We start from the raw sequence: 17,839 nt of genomic DNA, 5'->3' as shown, positions 1-17,839 counted from the left end.
TCTTATGTCAGAGGATTTGGTGTTGATGGCTGACCTTTGTTTCTGTTTAATGTATTTACAATTTTGTATACTCAGGATGATTAAGAGCTTGACATATTGGGTAATACCATTATATTGTTGAAGACTATGTGTTGCCATTTATATGTGTTTTGGTTATTTGTGTCTTTGTGTTGCCATCACATTGGCACACACTATACGTCTGTTGTTATTCATTTTTGTTAAGTTACATCAAACTTGGCTAGAATTGTGCTTATGTCATTTATTCCTTGCATTAAATGATTGCTAGATGCGTCAACTAAAAAATAAAAATGCATAAAAAAATTACATTGACAAGGTTCCAGACTTGGTAGGTACATGAACATGAGGCAAGATTAAACTACTTTTTGAGAACCCCAGTAACTCAACCCTACCTATTTTCTACGGAGAAGTTTTTTTACAATCACATCTCATGTTTACTATGCTTTACACTAAAAAAAACTGCCTAGAAATAAATGTGATAAAAATGTGTGTTATTTTCAAAATCAAATAACTTGAAACATGGGGGGGGGGGGGGGGGGGGGGGGGGGGGGGGATGAAAAAAAACTTACATTGACCCTATGGACCTACAGATATCCTTCCTGGCTGTACATAAATACAAGTATCACCTCCATTAGACAACATTTTACTATCATATATAATGTAAGTAATCTTATTCTATTCAATGCCTATGCAGTGTATCAGAATTACAAGTAGTCTGAGGGGCACTTATGGTTCTCCTTAGAATAGTAAGTTACAGTCAGTTGTAAAGCTTTTCAGAACGTCCACTGATCTTGAGTTAAACATTTTGGCTGGAGTAGGAAATTAAAATGACAAATAATCTTATTCTATTTGTTTTATATCATATTTGTCAATTAATGACCTTTCTTAGACAATTGTTGTGATTTCACTCTCATATAAATTTAATTTTCAAACTTAAAAAAACAAATATCACAGACAAGCAGAGATTTGACGAGAAGTTAAGCTTCAGCTTCTAACTGTTCAGCTTTAATCCTTTCCCTTGCTTCATTTATTCTCCTAGTTTCTGACATCTGTTTCAAAAGGTTAAACTTCTCAGCAGCAGGGAAGAATTTTCTGACAAAGAAGATGTGTATCTGATGGGTCCAAAAATTAAATTGTCTTGTAGCCTCATCTAATTCATCCTCTTCTTCTTCTGGTGGTTCTATTATGTCAACTATTCCTGTGGAGAAAAAAATCACTGATAAAGAATTTAGAAATGTATTTTTCTTGAAAATAAGTTCAGGAAACTAAATTCTTGAAATCAATTTTTGACGTATATACTGTTAACCCTATTTAAGCAAAATATAAGTAAAATATATCATATGTAAAATAAAATGCTCCACTGGGGCCCTGAACAGTTGGGGCAAGTATGGACACAACATTCAAGCTTGATACAGCACTGAATTTGGATTGTAATTAAATATTTGACACAGCATAGGTTTCTGACACAGAATGAAAGTGGTCTAAGAACTTAAAAAATTTTAATTTACCATTCAAACCATATCATTATTATTTGCTTTTATATATAAATCAGATATAACCAATTTAAAATGGAAAATTCTAAAGAAAAAAAAGGAAAAAAAAATCCCCCCCAAATTTTTTGAACCCCCTTATGATTCATCACCCCCAAACTCAATCCCAGCCTTCCCTTTGTGGTATGGCTTGTTTTTTGGCCCCAAATTCCTAAACATTTAGGGCAATCACCCCCAAACTCAAACCCAGCTTCCCCTTTGTGATATGGAACCTTGCAGTACAATTTCATAAAGATCCATACACTTACACACAAGTTATTGTCCTGAAACTAGAAAAATGCTTGTTTTTTGGCCCTTTTATGGCCCCTAATTCCTAAAATTTTGAGGGAATTACCCCCAAAATCAATCCCAGCCTTCCCTTTGTGGTATGGTACCTTGCAGTACAATTTCAGAGAGATCCATACACCTGAACACAAGTTATTGTCTGGAAACTAGAAAAATGCTTATTTTTGGCCCCTTTTTCCTCAACTTTTAGGGCAATTACCCCAAAACTCAATTCCAGCTTTCCCTTTGTGATATGGAATCTTGTAGTACAATTTCATAAAGATCCATACACTTACACACAAGTTATTGTCCTGAAACTAGAAAAATGCTTGTTTTTTGGCCCTTTTATGGCCCCTAATTCCTAAAATTTTGAGGGAATTACCCCCAAAATCAATCCCAGCCTTCCCTTTGTGGTATGGTACCTTGCAGTACAATTTCAGAGAGATCCATACACCTGAACACAAGTTATTGTCTGGAAACTAGAAAAATGCTTATTTTTGGCCCCTTTTTTCTCAACTTTTAGGGCAATTACCCCAAAACTCAATTCCAGCTTTCCCTTTGTGATATGGAATCTTGTAGTACAATTTCATAAAGATCCATACACTTACACACAAGTTATTGTCATGAAACTAGAAAAATGCTTGTTTTTTGCCCCTTTTTGACCCCTAATTCCTAAAATTTGGAGGCAATTACCCCCAAAATCAATCCCAGCATTCCCTTTGTGATATGGAACCTTGTGGTACAATGTCAGAGAGATCCATACACTTACACACAAGTTATGTCTGGAAGTTACAAAAATGCTTATTTTTGGCCCCTTTTTGGCCCCTAATTCCTTAACTGTTGGTACCATAACCCCCAAAATCAATCACCACCTTCCTTTTGTGGTATTCAACCTTATGGTAAAATTTCATAGAGATCCATTCACTTAAACTAAAGTTAGAGTGCGAAAACTAATGTGTCTTTGGACAACAACGACGACGACTACGCCAACGTCATACCAATATACGACCACAAAATTTTTTTTGCGGCCATATAAAAATCATTATAAAATTGAAGACTACTTAATAACCTACTAATTTTTTATTTATTCAAGAAACTGTCAACATTAATTGTATATACTGTATAGCAGACATACTTCTTGAAAAAAGTCAATATTAGGGATTTATATAATACCTGTTTTTAAATCGCCTTCTTCATCAACCTCAGTCTGACCTCCAATAGTATGAGCACCCATAGAGACACTGCTCTGCATCAGAACTAATCCATCCTCTGTGTTGTTGGTACTCATAAATGAACCATTCTTCTGTGGGTCCATTGAAGGTTCACCTGTATGAAAATAAGGACATTTGAGATCACTCACCTCAACTTCAAACAAATGTATATTTATTTGCATGCAAACTAACTAGTTCATTTGTTTGCTTGCAGTCTAACCAATTTATTTTTGTTTGCTTGCAGACTTACTAGTTTATTTGTTTGCTTGCACACTAACTGGTCTATTTATTTGCATACAGACTATCTGGTCTTTTAATTTTCTTGGAGATTAACATTATGTCTATGCTTGCAGACTTACTCAGGTTTATTTTTATGCTTGCAGACTATCTCGTCCAATTTTTTGCTTGGAGACTAACTGGTCTATATACTTTCCTAATTTCATGAATTTTCTTGACTTCATGGAAAGAAATGTAATTTAGCAAATTCATCAAAAATCACCAAGACACAAATAGCAAGACACACAATGTTTTATAGAACAGAGAAGAATTTTTGCCTTATAATTGAAGATGTTGCTTTAAATGTATGTAAATATAACCATGTAAACATTTGTATTAAAAACTGCAGTAATTGTTAAGTGCACAGAATAAAGAATATGACAGAGTTATACAGAAGTAAATAAACACTTCAAGACTGCTCCCACCCACATAATGTGTGGAATAGAAATTAAAACTAATTGACGTTTATATAAATTAACCTTTGACTGACTGTCTACTGGTAGCACCTCCTCCATTTTCAGACACTCCTGTAACATTAGACAAGGACTGTTGTACCTAAAAATAAAATACAATTAACAAGCAAAGAAAATACATTGGTTGATTTATGATTTTATGAAATTGTTATCAATATTCTTATCAAATTAAAATACTGTCTATACTATTTGTAAACAACATGTTTTGTAAGCAGATAAATATGTTTTTCTAAGTCGCAAATAATTAATTTTCTGAGACAACATGTTAAAGTCTATTCAATGGTTAATATTCTCTATATTGATCTGCAAAGCCAAACAATAGTATGAATTATATGAATATAAGGTTTATAGGGTACATTCACATCATTTGAACTCTGGATGATAGTTGTCTCATTGGCAATCATACCACATCTCCTTATTTTTATACATATACAGATATGCCATGGGAACACCACTTGTCCTGCTCTTATCTATAATGATAGACTAAAATATACTTTTCAATCCTATTACCAGAATGTTCTTAATTTTTTATACCCTTTCATTATCTTTTTATTACTATATCTTAAAGAAACATCATAAAAGATCCTATCTTTTATTAAAACATCTGACATAATGTATATATAGTATATAATTTTCACAAAGATTAAACATATGACATACCTAAGTAATTACAATTAAACTTATATTTTTTCCCAGAGAAGGTCATGGAATCTACAAGTATTTTTTTTTTCTTTGACTTTTTCAATTCTATCATAAAATATTGAAAAAATCCCAAATTAACAACACAAATCTTCATGATCTGTCATTTAGGTCAGATCAACACAAAAGTAAGGTTATGACCAAAATGATGTCAAACACAAGTAATTTTGAAAATACTTACCTTTTCCTTTTTCATTTTTGGTCCAATAAGAGAGAATACTTAGTTTTATATGTACTGGTATCAACAAATTTGAACTGTACGCCATAAGGTCAACTTAAAAATTTGACCCTTTCACTTTATCTTTAAATGAAAATAGTTACCCCATCTGGTTTCGGATCAACTGTTTTTGCTGCTCCATCAACAGAAGACACAGCTCTGGTTGGTGATACTGATTCTGGTGATCCTGTCCCTTGGTGGGGTGTCCCTGGAGCCTGTGACTCGCCCCCATCTAAACCCACCTGACTGGTCATTCTAGATGGAGACTGGGGTATAGAATACATACTCTGGTCTGGTGTTATCGCTGTGCTAGGTCTAGGTGTGGTGGGATCCTTTACAACAGCTTCAGTACTAAATATTACAGCACAACCAATCAGAGCTTCAAAAAACTCTAAAAAGGTCATCTGAAAAAAGAAAGGGGTGTAATTCAGAAAGAGTCAATAATTCTGTCAACAATTCAAGAAAATTAAGAATTGTAATTTAAGCACTACTTTACAGTTACATATGTAATATGTCAGATTAATACTAAAAAATTGTTATGTTTTAGGAAAAGTCCATGGCTGCATTCTGTTGTAGTGTGTGGTTAAAAAAAAATCACTAGTTAACAACAAAAAATGCAGTATAACTTACAACCAATTTAACTTGTAAGGATTTTTGTTAAAAAGCTGCAGATCTTAAAAGAACTTCAAAAGATTAGTTTACCCTGCCGCTATTCATGTGCATCTCCCTAGACAGAAACCTCGTGAGAGGTTGTCTTATATTGCAATGTTTTTTTATTTGTCATTTGGTATTGGTGGCAGTACTTTAATAGGTTTTGTTTAACTCATTCACAACTTTAATAGACTCAATTACATTAAGATTTAGAGCTTGACACACTATATAGACACCTGTTTATTCTTGAAGACTGTATGTTGCCGTCAAGATGTATCAAGGTCATTTGTGTTGTTAGATTGCTGTCTCATTGTCATATACCAAACATCTCTTTTTATTCATAATTATTGTCCTTCTCCATTCATTTTCATATCTACTTTTTTTCACAATATATCTAATTACATAATTGTGATGTTTTGATATTTTCTTGTAAAAGTGTAGGGAGATATCATTATTTTATGAATATTTTTTTCTCAATGAATTTGTTTCTTTTTTCTCCTTGAGCAAAGCATGTTAATACTACAAATCTGCTTCTGTGTTAATCAAAAGTAAATTTGCTGTGTTGATAGTAATGTGGATACAAACCTCAAACCCTAATTTATTAATGTGAAAACAAACCTCAAGCTCTAGATTACAACAGCCCTCTCCATCACTAACATTAGGATCATCAGATGTTAATACTTGTATAATGGCTTTAGGTGTCAAATCATTGTTTATCAACTTAAATTCCTGAAAAGTGTAAATAAGTAAAAACTGATATACTTTATTGTTGGCTGTTTAATGTCATCTTAAATATTAAATTAAATATAGAAAATATTTGGTAACGGTACAATTTCTGTTATGTAATAAGTAATTTATTTGTCCTGCACATTTAACTGCATAATAATTCAATATGATTGTATATCAATGGATACAGCAAAAAGATTAAATCTAATTAGGTAGATTCTAAACAGAACCTGTCAAAGTCAGATACTTAAAGTATTTTATTCCAAAACTTTAGTAAAGTGATGAACAGTTTTATAATTAGACTCTGACATCATATCAAAATTCAAACTCTAATTGAAAAATACTGTTGCATGAAATAACACTTTGTACAAAAAAATTGGTATGGGATCTTCAATTCTCTTTCTATATGTCTGAGTGACTCACCTTCAACATGTACAAAAACTGTCTCATCTTTAAAACTGGTTCCTTAGGAGCGTACTACAATGATATTAACTTGTAATTAAATATAATGGCATTTAAATCCATTGAAATATCAAAATATACCAATTTCTATATGAAAACCAAAGTCGAGAAACACTAGTGTTTGAGATAAGGTGGATTCATCTACTTTGTGGGTACCAATTTTTGTGGATTGAGGGAAAATTGTATTTTTCATGACTTTTTTTTCATGGGTTTGCCAAAGTCTGCATACAAACCTTTAGATGATTTGTACTTTGTTAAACATCTAAATCTGTGGTGTAGCTATACTTATGAAAGCACAAAAATTGGTATCCCACGAATATATTAATGAATCCACAGTATTCTAGTTTTTATGTTGAATTTTAAAAGTATAAATAAATTGTTGTCCTTTAAAGTTCATTAAAATACAACATCTTAAATTGCTATTTTGTAAATGAGTCATTGGCTTTGAAATTGGCCTGGCCATCATGTTTTGTCAATTTTATATAAAGAATTAATTTTCTGTTTATTTGATGTATTAGTATGTTTAAGACTGCAATAACATTTTTACATTTATATCATATATTTTTATTTAGTTTTAAATTCCACACATGGTGGAAAGATAAAATTAAATTTTATTACCGACTGTGCCAGGGCTTCAAAGCCAGTCAAGGTTGTTAAACACCCCCGTAGTAGTAAATTTTATTTTATGCAATATATTTTTTTGCTGAAATCAACTGATTTACATTGGTTTGATAAATGGAAGGCAAAGACTGAAATGAAAAAAGAGCAATTTTCTGGACAAGTCAAATGCCATAAAATATACACAAAGTTCCTAGATAATTTCTAAAAGATAAAAAATATAATCTTTTCATTCACTAGGCAAAATCTTACAAAGAAATGGATTCCCCATTCAATTCTTAATCAAAATATCAAATGTTTAGCGAGATCCTGAGACATCTAGCAGCATCAGTGTCTTGAACATGAATAAAATAACAATTGTATCAAGATTTATCATAGTTTTTACCTTTCTTGGCTCAGATATAGACTGATAAACTTCATAAGCTTGATCCATATGTACTAAAGCATTTGTAGCTCTTCTGGTTTCATAATAAAACTGGCCTAAAAGGAACAAAATAACTAGGTCATAGAATTAGTCTCCATTGCCTTCACAAAGTTTTGACTGGAAATCAAGAGGTGATACAGTATCAACATATTATTGAACAACAAATTTACTTATTTGCAAATGTTTACTCAAATTACTAAATACTGATTAAAATTGGTTAACCACAGACAGGACTGTTGACCCTATTTAAACTTTTGATATCTGACCTTTCACCTCATTCTTATGGTGATCATGTGTATCAAGTTGAAAATTTGCCACTGGACATTCAGCAAACAACAATTAATCAATACCAAGTTAAATGTAAATTATAGTTTACCCCTCTATTGTAATGACTAGTCAGATATACAAAGACACTGGTACTTATCAGTCTTCTGTAGCTTCTGTACACTTTCTTCCAACTCTCACCACTTACATATTTGTTTACAATTTATTCCAATGGATACTTTCTTAAATGCCCTACCACACAGAAATTAAAATATATGTGCCTTCAAACACCTGAAAGAACCTTTCTATAAAAAGTCCTAAAGGGATCATTAGTCATGGACCAATAAATTACAAACATCTTAGTATATGAAAAGAAGTACCCATAGAAAGGTTTATTTACATACATTTGTAATTGAAACAATTCAAACATGAATGTACATACCTTGAACATTACAAGCATTTCTAAGCATCATATCTGATATCAATTTGGACATGCACCAAGCTAAAATTGGAGTTGTTCCTCTGAAATTCAAGAAAAAATCTACTATAAAAAATATTCATAATTTGAACATTTTTATACAATTATTCAAATCCTTCAGGTATTCTTCTCGGTTCCGCAAAAATGTTATGACTAAAATTGATTGTAAGGTATGAACAATTTAATATAATTACGATTAATTTTAGTAGCAAGATATTTTTGAAATGCAGGCCTTGGACTTAAAATTTTTCCTAATGACAGACAAGGACAGGTTAAACATTATATAATGACCTCAAACGATGCAATCGATTAAATATATTCCGAACAATTCCCTAACACAATTTTTTTTTCACATGATAAAGGGTCTATGGAAAAGTAAAGGCAAACTCTAATCCTGCTTGTAATGAAATTAAGTTTGAAAAAATTTAAAAAGACAAAAAAATGATGAAAGAAATGCCAGATTGATGGATGAAAGGATATAATATACCTTCAACCATGTTAGATAAGTAATACCAAAAGTGATGTAATCACCATTTCCCACACAACCATTTTACTCATAATCATAGGCCTTCAAAAAAATTAACAAGAACCTGTATTTTATAGCTTTGATTTTTAATTCTAGATATCAAGTAGAAGATTTTATAAACTATCACTTGTAAAGGAACCAATGGATAAATCAATAGGATCTCTACACATCCTAACCATGTTGAGAAGAGTATATCGAAATCTATCAGTTAACATGTTTGACCTAAATACATAATTACTCACTCATGTTCTTCTTGGTACAAATGAAATGCTATCACAATCAGATCATTGAAGAACTGTCTCTGAAGTATTCTCTCATAAGGATTATGTATTGTGTAAATAGCTTTGTCATTCGCTGTAAAAAAATTATACTTTCAAAACAAAATCTGTGAAAAAATATCATAAATTTCTGTTTTTGGTGTATGCTTTGTAGTGATTATTGATTTCTTTACTCACATGATGGTATATTCAGACAGAGTATGTTTACAGAATTTAATATGAAGTATAAGTACCATTCTCTTATATTGTATGCACTTAACTTTTTTTAATCATATATTTTCTTTAACGTCTAGACTTCTGACAAATGCTAAAATTCTTGCTATTATACATTTTAAATGACAAAATACATTTAATTAAGTACCTAGCCATCTATCCATATCCATCATTGACTTCTCTAGGTGATGTAGTTTACAGTCCTTCAATAGTCTCCAGAACTGCATTTTATTCATGATGTATGTATTATCTGAGTTGTCATCATGGCCTAGACAGCTATAATAATTGTAAATCTTCCTCAAATGGGTGATGTGTCTCATTATCACAAATAACACCTGGAACATTTGATGAAATCAAAATTATATAAATTGACATTTTAGAACTATCACCTACCAGGTAACAGATGCAACTATTTGATTGACTATATTATGGCATCTATATAAAAATAAGAAGATGTGGTATGATTGCCAATGCAACAACTTTTCTATTCGTAGAGGAAGCCAGGGTACATCAGTGTTGACAGGCTAGTGACCATTGTAGACTAGCTACCTAGGACACTGAGACATGGAGGCCCCTGACACTACTTGACTGGGATATTTATTCTAATACATTCAATGTAACACAGCTTTAATTGTGTAAAGGAAAATTTCATAAATGTAGAATTACATAACAGTGACTTTAAACAAGTTCATTAGTTGTATTTGTTGAATGTATGTCTGCCAAAGAAGACTGGAAGATGGTAATATAATAGTTTCATAGATACAGTGATAGATATATTTCGTGTTTGTTTAACCGCTCACCTGGTTCCCTTCTTCCTCTCTGTCTGTTTCAGTAAACTCATTCAATAAGTGTTCTATATCTAACTGGAAACTAGGAGTAGCTGTATTCCTACTCTCATTACTGTGCACAGACACATTATCTATAAACATAAATAAAACAATGTGTCCATTGCCATATATTTAAAGCTATCTCTAAATGCATATGATTTTACAGATCAACAACTATAAAAAGAGAAGTAACTCAGTTTAACAATGATAAAAGTTGCAATTCATATATCCATAGTTATTAACTGTATCACACATATATTTTTATGAAAAGCTAAACTAACTAATAAACAATATGATCTTATCATGAGTACATATCTGTTCAATAATAAAAAAAATTATTCTAGCATAAATTACATATTTTTTAAAGTAGTGATCAGTAGTGTTTGAAAGAATAGGAAAAAATAAATAAAATTCTCAAAGCATGACTGGAAAACAAGGGAATTAAAGATCAAAGATGTTATTTTGATCTAGTCATTTTATTTTTTTTGATTTCAGAAATGGTAGGTATGTCATTTTGTTGGACTAGAAACCTCCAGCTAATTTTTCCAAGAATGATTTATTGTCCAGTATATTGAAATTTAAATAATATTTATTGAATTATCTCCCCCTAATAGACAGTTTACTGTGTAAATGTCCGAATGGATTTAGTTAAAACTCAAATAGAACTGACCAGCTACAATAAAACTAACCATTAGGTAGCGGTGTTCTTGTTCTAATCATAGATATATCAGGAGTAGTTGTACCATCCATTGTAAAGTCTGGATATTCAACAATGTGATCTCTCTCAAACATCCCTTCATATATTCTACCATTCTTAAAAGTGAATTTTCCCTGAAAGATACAATATTCTTGAATTACACCTGTAAATTTATTTAATTCACAATTTTACACATGGATTAACACAAGTCAAATAAGAACAAAGACTTAAATCGTTGACAAAGCTTCGATGTTTTTCCCTTAACCCCTGTTTAATTTATAACATTCTTCTTCTCTATATAAAATTGATATGGTTTGTCATGCTCAAAGATCAATTACAGTACAAAAGTTTGTTTGGATTCTCTCTTTTGAATTGATTACTAAAATATTTAACAAATCTTGAGATTTTGAATCAATATTAAAAGAAAGAACAATATCTAATTATATAATTGCCAATAAAGGTATACCCTGTGCGAGAAATTTATATTTTTGGGGAATGTTTTGATACTTTTCTGTCAATAAGTGTGTCTGACTATCAGAAAAAATTATCCTATAAGGCATACAAATATCATTTTCATTGTTTCAGGCATCAAATTTTGATATTAAGATTTTTTCCCACTGAAGTGTATCTTCAGTAGTATACAATTTTCATATATATCTACCCTAACTACCCTCAATAATTATTCTTAACTGTTCAGACTGTCAGTAGTTTTTAATAACTGAAGATATCAAAGCCAATGAAAGTTTTACTTACAACAATATATATATATAATTATCTATTTATCTTTCATACCTTTCCATGCTTCATGTTGTTTTTCCAGCCTCCTTCAAACTTAGCTCCATTAGCATAAAAAAAGATACCAAATCCATGTCTAAGGCCGTTGACGAACTCTCCATCATACATGTTACGTAGAGGATACTGAGATCCTAGTTTTCTTCTTAACATCCAGATATGCTGTCCCATCCCATGCTAAAAAATAATAATAGAAATTTTTACATACTATTTAATAATAGCTGATAGGTTTTTACATCATAGAAACTAATTTTCTTGTATGCAATTAATATAAATCAGCATGCATTTCATATAAATCATTTCAACTTTTCATATCCCAACTGATTTTTATACTTTCTAGATATAAGAAATTGGGATATCTAATGTACTTATTTCATAATAACTTTCTTTCTCCTGTTGTTTCATCATCATGTCTTTATCAACAAAACAAAACTAACATAACAAATGACTTAATTTTAACCATCAATGACAATAAATCTAAAAAATAAATTTATGGCCAAAGGGAGACAATTCTACTTTTTATTTGTATACCTGTATACCATTCTCCCAGTTTCCTGTGTAAATCTGATCCTTATCTATCCATTTCATGGTACCTTCACCATGGCGACAATTGTTGAACCACATTCCTTGATAAGCATTGCCAGATGCATACTGTCGTGCTCCCCAGCCATGTTTTACGTTGTTCACCCAATCACCATCATAAAAAGATTTGCCTTCAGAATCATAATCCATTTTGCCCTGCAATTAATATTATAAACATGTTACTTTTATATTAAACATAACAGGAAAATAAATTGATATTATTTCCAGGATTTATTTTGTTCTTCAATGGTGCTGCTTTCTACCATCGTTCAACCTCTTATTATTGTAATTTGTTTTTGTTTCACTTGTCATCAGGATGGGTAACTTTTAATGCCTTTTATGAAAAGGGATGGCTTCAGTCCAAATGTTGTGTAAAAATCTTGACAAATACATTTGAAATTATGGACTTTAAGCAACCGACAATCAATCAATCAATCATTTGAAATTGTACAAGGCAGCTATTCCTGAGAAATAAAGTTTGGAAATGAAATAATATAATAAATTACTATGACAATGCCACTCTTCCGCATCAATAGTTTCTGTAAAATTAGGTATGTTTTTATAGTGATTGACACTAACTGAAGAAGATGGCTAATGAATACCATATCTTTATTATCATATAGAAAAAGAACTACTAATCTTTTAAAAAAAAATGTTTGATAAGATAAAGTTAATGATGTGACACAATTTCCTTCACTGGTGTCCAACAAATGTTATTATATGACTAAAAAATTTCTCTTTTCTCATTGGCTAAAAGCATATGGAGTCATCTTTGATAAAACATTATATTCACCACGGAGAAAATCATGAGAGGTTAATATAAGATTTGGAACAGCTAACGTGTACCTAAATATAAGATATTCCAAGGCAACATCAATGACGTAGGTTTATGGCGTCGTTGTTTTCGGCGTATTTTTGTTCTCTTCTTTTTATTTTCGGTGTATTTTTTAGTAAACTTTATTGAATATTTAAAGTTATGAAAGCTAGCAACTGCAAAAGCAGATGATATATTTAGCATACAAACAGAGAGCAGTTTCAAAAGTATCTTGAGCAAATACTAGAAAATTAGAGAAGGATAAAAAGTCATATGATAAAACAATTGTTGACTTTTGATTTCAGTTGATACAATGATTTATCAACCTAGAGATATGAGATTCACCCTCCGCCGTTGGCCTCAGTGAATATCCTATCTCCAGGGTTGATAAATCATTGTATCAACCTCATCAAAAGTAAAAAATTGTATGATGTTGTACTGTCAAATTACCTTGCCATGTCTTTGGCCCATACACCATTCACCAGTGTAAGACAACTTGTTGTTTTTAGCTCTAAATGTTCCAGTTCCATGTCTTTTACCATTTAATACATCTCCCTCATATGTACTAAAATAAAAAAACCAACAAAAATAACAAAATTGAAACATACAAAAGATCTTCTAGACAAAATTTGCTCCAAAACATGCACAATAATGTCCACTATTCCTGTGTGAATCTATGAAAACATGATCACATTTTGATGATTTGTCCATAATAATGTTCTTTTTATAAAAAATAATTCTATTCCTCCACATTTTTTTAACAATTAGTTTTAGTGTTGGTGTATTCAATGGTTAAGAATTTAGTTGTGTATTTACCATAGGTAGAGACAATACATGCTATATTTCTTGAAAAAAAATCAGAAACAGTATAACATATTATAATGGGCAATATGTGTAGATTGAAGACAAATTAAACTTTTGCAATAAACTTTCTACTTTTTATTTTCTAAAGTTTAAATTTCACAACAAAGTTGAATCTATTAAAAAATTAAATTGACTCTGAAAAAAGTATTGGTTTTCAGTGTATGGCAATGCTAATTATACTTTTTGCAATCATCAAACAAAAATCAATAAATAAGATAATTTCACACATAGTAAATATCGTTAAGACTTCATACCTTCCATCTTTCCATCTATATAGACCTTTCCCAGTAACTTGGTTGTGTGTGAATTCTCCCTGTAAATTTTTTTTATCATTAATGCTAGATACCTTTAAAATTATGAAACCAAATATTGTTTTGTTGATTGTGTTTTTTTTTAATTGGAAAATCAAATCTAAATATATGCCGGTAAATATTCTTAGAAATCACAATGTTTTAAATCTTTAAAATTGTGCTGACATAATTCTTTCTGTTCATTTGAAAATGCCACAATTAAATATATTTCTATAATTGTATTATTATTCAAGGATGAAAATAAGAAATGATCATTTCAATAGAAAGAATATGCAAAAAACGCTGAAGAAATAAATAGGACAATTTTGTGTCAACAATGAAAAAAGTCAAAGTAAATTGAAGTCTGGCTGTCAATATAAAAATAGGGAGAAGTGGTATGACTGACAATGAGACATCTATCTACAAGAGTCCACATGAAGTGGATGTTAGCAACTATTATCTGTATGAACACAGCAACACTAGAAAATACATGATTCACAATAATATTTCTCACTTCGTTTGCTTTTTGTGGTTTTTTTTAGTCATGGCATGAAATTACAACATAAGAATTAAACTGAAGTTCTACTCACATCATATTCAAGTCCATCACTCCATGTATAAGTACCTTTTCCATGCATACAACCTTCAACAAACTGACCCTATAAATAAGATAGTAATATTGTTCAACACACAATAAACTTTTGCCTGCTTTGTAGGAAAATCAAAATCAGTAAATGAATAAACTGTTGTATCCACATGTATATATACTTTATGGGAGTGGATATCTTGTTTTCTCTAATTCTTTGACAATTTATACCTTTCTGCACTCATTGCATAAAAAAATTTAATCAACGTGTGGTTGCCGGTGATCTCAGAAGATGATTGGATGAATTTAAGGGTCATAACCTTTATCAGCTCAAAATATGCTAACAGGTGTTAATGAAATTGACAACTCTGTGAAATGTGGAAGGCACTCGAAGGGGGTTTTGGTTTAACAAAAAATGAAAATGTATTTTTTAATCATTAGAGAAACCGATTCTTACATAGTTACTCGTGAATTATCGGATTTATCCAATCTCACAAGTAAGAATCTATATTTCTCTAATTCATAACCACTTTATACTTTCCCTGATCAGCAAATTAAATTTTTAATGACATGTGGTTCTTCACTGGCCATGATTTGAAATACATGTATGCCTTATAAACATGTAGAGTGTTACCACCTATTATATATAAAGTTGCTTATTATCAGGTTGGTGTTTTATTTCTTTTTTTAGTACCTTATAAACATGTCCACCAGTGTAGTAAGCTACTGCTTCTCCATGGTACATTCCCTTTACCTTCTCTCCATCAAAACTGAAAGCAACAATATAGTTGATATTAGTTTATTACATATATAAATTAATGTTTCTGGCTTTAGCATTTTCTTTTACAAAATATGTATTCGTAAATTTCCTAATGACAAAATTTTGAAGAATGAAATTTTATATCACTTTCTGGAAAACATTACATAAAAAGTTATCAAATACATGTACATGTAGTTATAAAATTTTGTGTAAAATGCACATTTATATGTTTATCAGGTACAAAAAAAAATATATATGTATATGCTTTGACTGAGTCATATCTGGGGAAAAGAACTGTTGACACAAAACTCTGAAAATCGGTAATAAAAATTCTTCTTTGGTAATTCTGTGACAAAATTTGAATGCCAGAACAATAATAATTAAAGCCTGAGATATATTCCAGGTAGATGATTCACTTTGATTTTTTTTTCGTTACTTGTGTCATTGGAATGCTGCCACATCTACTTGTATTTAAACACATAATACATGTACATTGTAATAGTAATCAGTATAGTCCACAATAGATAGAGGAATACAGGAAGTTGAAAGCTGTGCATAATTGAAATGTTTGGAAACTTTATGGAATCTACATTGACTTGAATGAAATATTTATGACAAACATTCATTTTCTCACCTTTAAAAAACAAAACAAGAATATGTCTTACCAGCATTGATAAGAATTAAACTTATTTCATCAAAAATGTAGATTAATATGAATTGTCAAATAGGTAACACCTACTGCATATAAAAAGGCACCTTTTATATATATCTTTTGTGTTAATTTATCAGGATATGTGGATTTAAGTTTTCATTAATGTCCCGCATGACCTTTATTCTAATATCAGTATTATTCTTGAGGAAATACTGGATGAATGACTGACATGTACAAATGTACACTGTATGACCCTTTTGGTATCGGGTCCGTTCGCGCCCAATACACGTTCGCACCCTACATGTTCGCACCCCACACGTTCGCCCCCTGGTTCCGTTCGCACCCCACACGTTCGCCCCCTGGTTCCGTTCGCACCCTTTTTTTTATTCAAAAACCTGATGAATTATAAGATGTTTTTTAAGATGTTTATCTCAAAATAAAGAAAACTTCGGCAATTTTTATAATAAATTTTTTAAATGAAATATTGTTTTAAATTGATTTGATGATTAATTATTATATGTTAATTATGTTTGATTACTGTTAATATATGGTGTTTACATAGCTTAACTTAATGTAAATTCTGCATGTAGTTAGCATGTATTTAACTTGGTATGAGTAAAAACAATTAAGATTCAAAATGTTATTGTTGTTGAGTTTAATAGCGGTTTGGTATCTTAACATTAAAATAATATTCAACTCAAAAAACCTTTTTAGATAGTCACTTTATTTTGAAACAATGAAAAAAAAAAATAAATATAGCAATACACTTACCAAAACACGATTAAAAAAATATTCAACACAAAAAACGTCACTTTATTTTGCATGTTTTAAAACAATGAAAAAAAACTTATTTATAGCAATACAATAACCAAAACACGATTAAAAAATTATTCAACACAAAAATCGTTTTTAGAAAGTCACTTCATTTAAAAACAATGAACAAAAAAAATATTTATAGCAATACACTAACCAAAAAACGATTGATAAATTATTTAACACAAAATCAATAAAAAGGGTGCGAACGTGTAGGGTGCGAACGGACCCGGATTTGGCCCATTTTAATTTTTAAAGGGGTTTCCACATAAAGAACAATTTGATAAAAAACTAGAAAACACAAATACCTTTGCAAAAGATGAAATGATTTAGTTAAGACACCATTGTAGTGTCATTTTGTCAGTTTTTTTAATACAGGAAAACTTTTAGTTTGTAGTCAAGGGGAGATAATTTGCTTAGTAACCAGAAATATTACATTGCAAATAAATATAAACTGATATTTTTACACTACAAACGAATAAACTTGTTGCATAAACGGTTAGTGAACTAAGACAGAGAAGCTTCCGTATACTAAAGTCAACAACCTTTCAATAATTAGTTCCGACAACGATGGTTCATCATAAACAGGTTCTGGGGTAGGCTCTTTAGGAGGAGGTTCCTGGAGCTGTTCTTCAAAAGGTGTTGATTCAGTTCCATTTATTGTGGATTCAGCTTTGTTTTCTGGTTCAGATAGACAGTCTTCACTCTTTTTTGCGCTTCTCTTCTCCCCGTCTTTTCCCTTTTTTGTCTTTGAATCTTTCGTTGACATGATGATCGGAAGAGGCAAGGTAAACACAGACGTCACGCAGTGAAG

At 30.8% G+C, this 17,839-nt stretch overlaps 1 protein-coding gene across 1 annotated transcript; it reads right to left on the bottom strand.

Annotated features, from left to right (window-relative positions):
- Positions 1–856: 856 nt before the first annotated feature.
- Positions 857–17,835, bottom strand: LOC127706060 (radial spoke head 10 homolog B-like). The gene is made up of 19 exons (XM_052210502.1): positions 17,571–17,835; positions 15,495–15,570; positions 14,805–14,873; positions 14,179–14,237; positions 13,511–13,625; positions 12,196–12,402; positions 11,665–11,841; positions 10,865–11,006; positions 10,149–10,267; positions 9,497–9,683; positions 9,100–9,211; positions 8,296–8,375; positions 7,551–7,645; positions 6,509–6,562; positions 5,978–6,088; positions 4,813–5,112; positions 3,799–3,874; positions 3,006–3,158; positions 857–1,216 (listed from the first exon to the last, which is right to left on the bottom strand). Exons 1-19 carry the CDS (start codon positions 17,792–17,794, stop codon positions 996–998), a joined length of 2,577 nt encoding a protein of 858 aa, XP_052066462.1. The 5' UTR covers positions 17,795–17,835; the 3' UTR covers positions 857–995.
- Positions 17,836–17,839: the final 4 nt, after the last annotated feature.

Source organism: Mytilus californianus, unplaced genomic scaffold, assembly GCF_021869535.1.
Source record: "Mytilus californianus isolate M0D057914Y unplaced genomic scaffold, xbMytCali1.0.p SCAF_1, whole genome shotgun sequence".
Lineage (NCBI taxonomy): Eukaryota > Metazoa > Mollusca > Bivalvia > Mytilida > Mytilidae > Mytilus > Mytilus californianus.
This window is presented reverse-complemented; position numbering and strand designations above follow the sequence as displayed.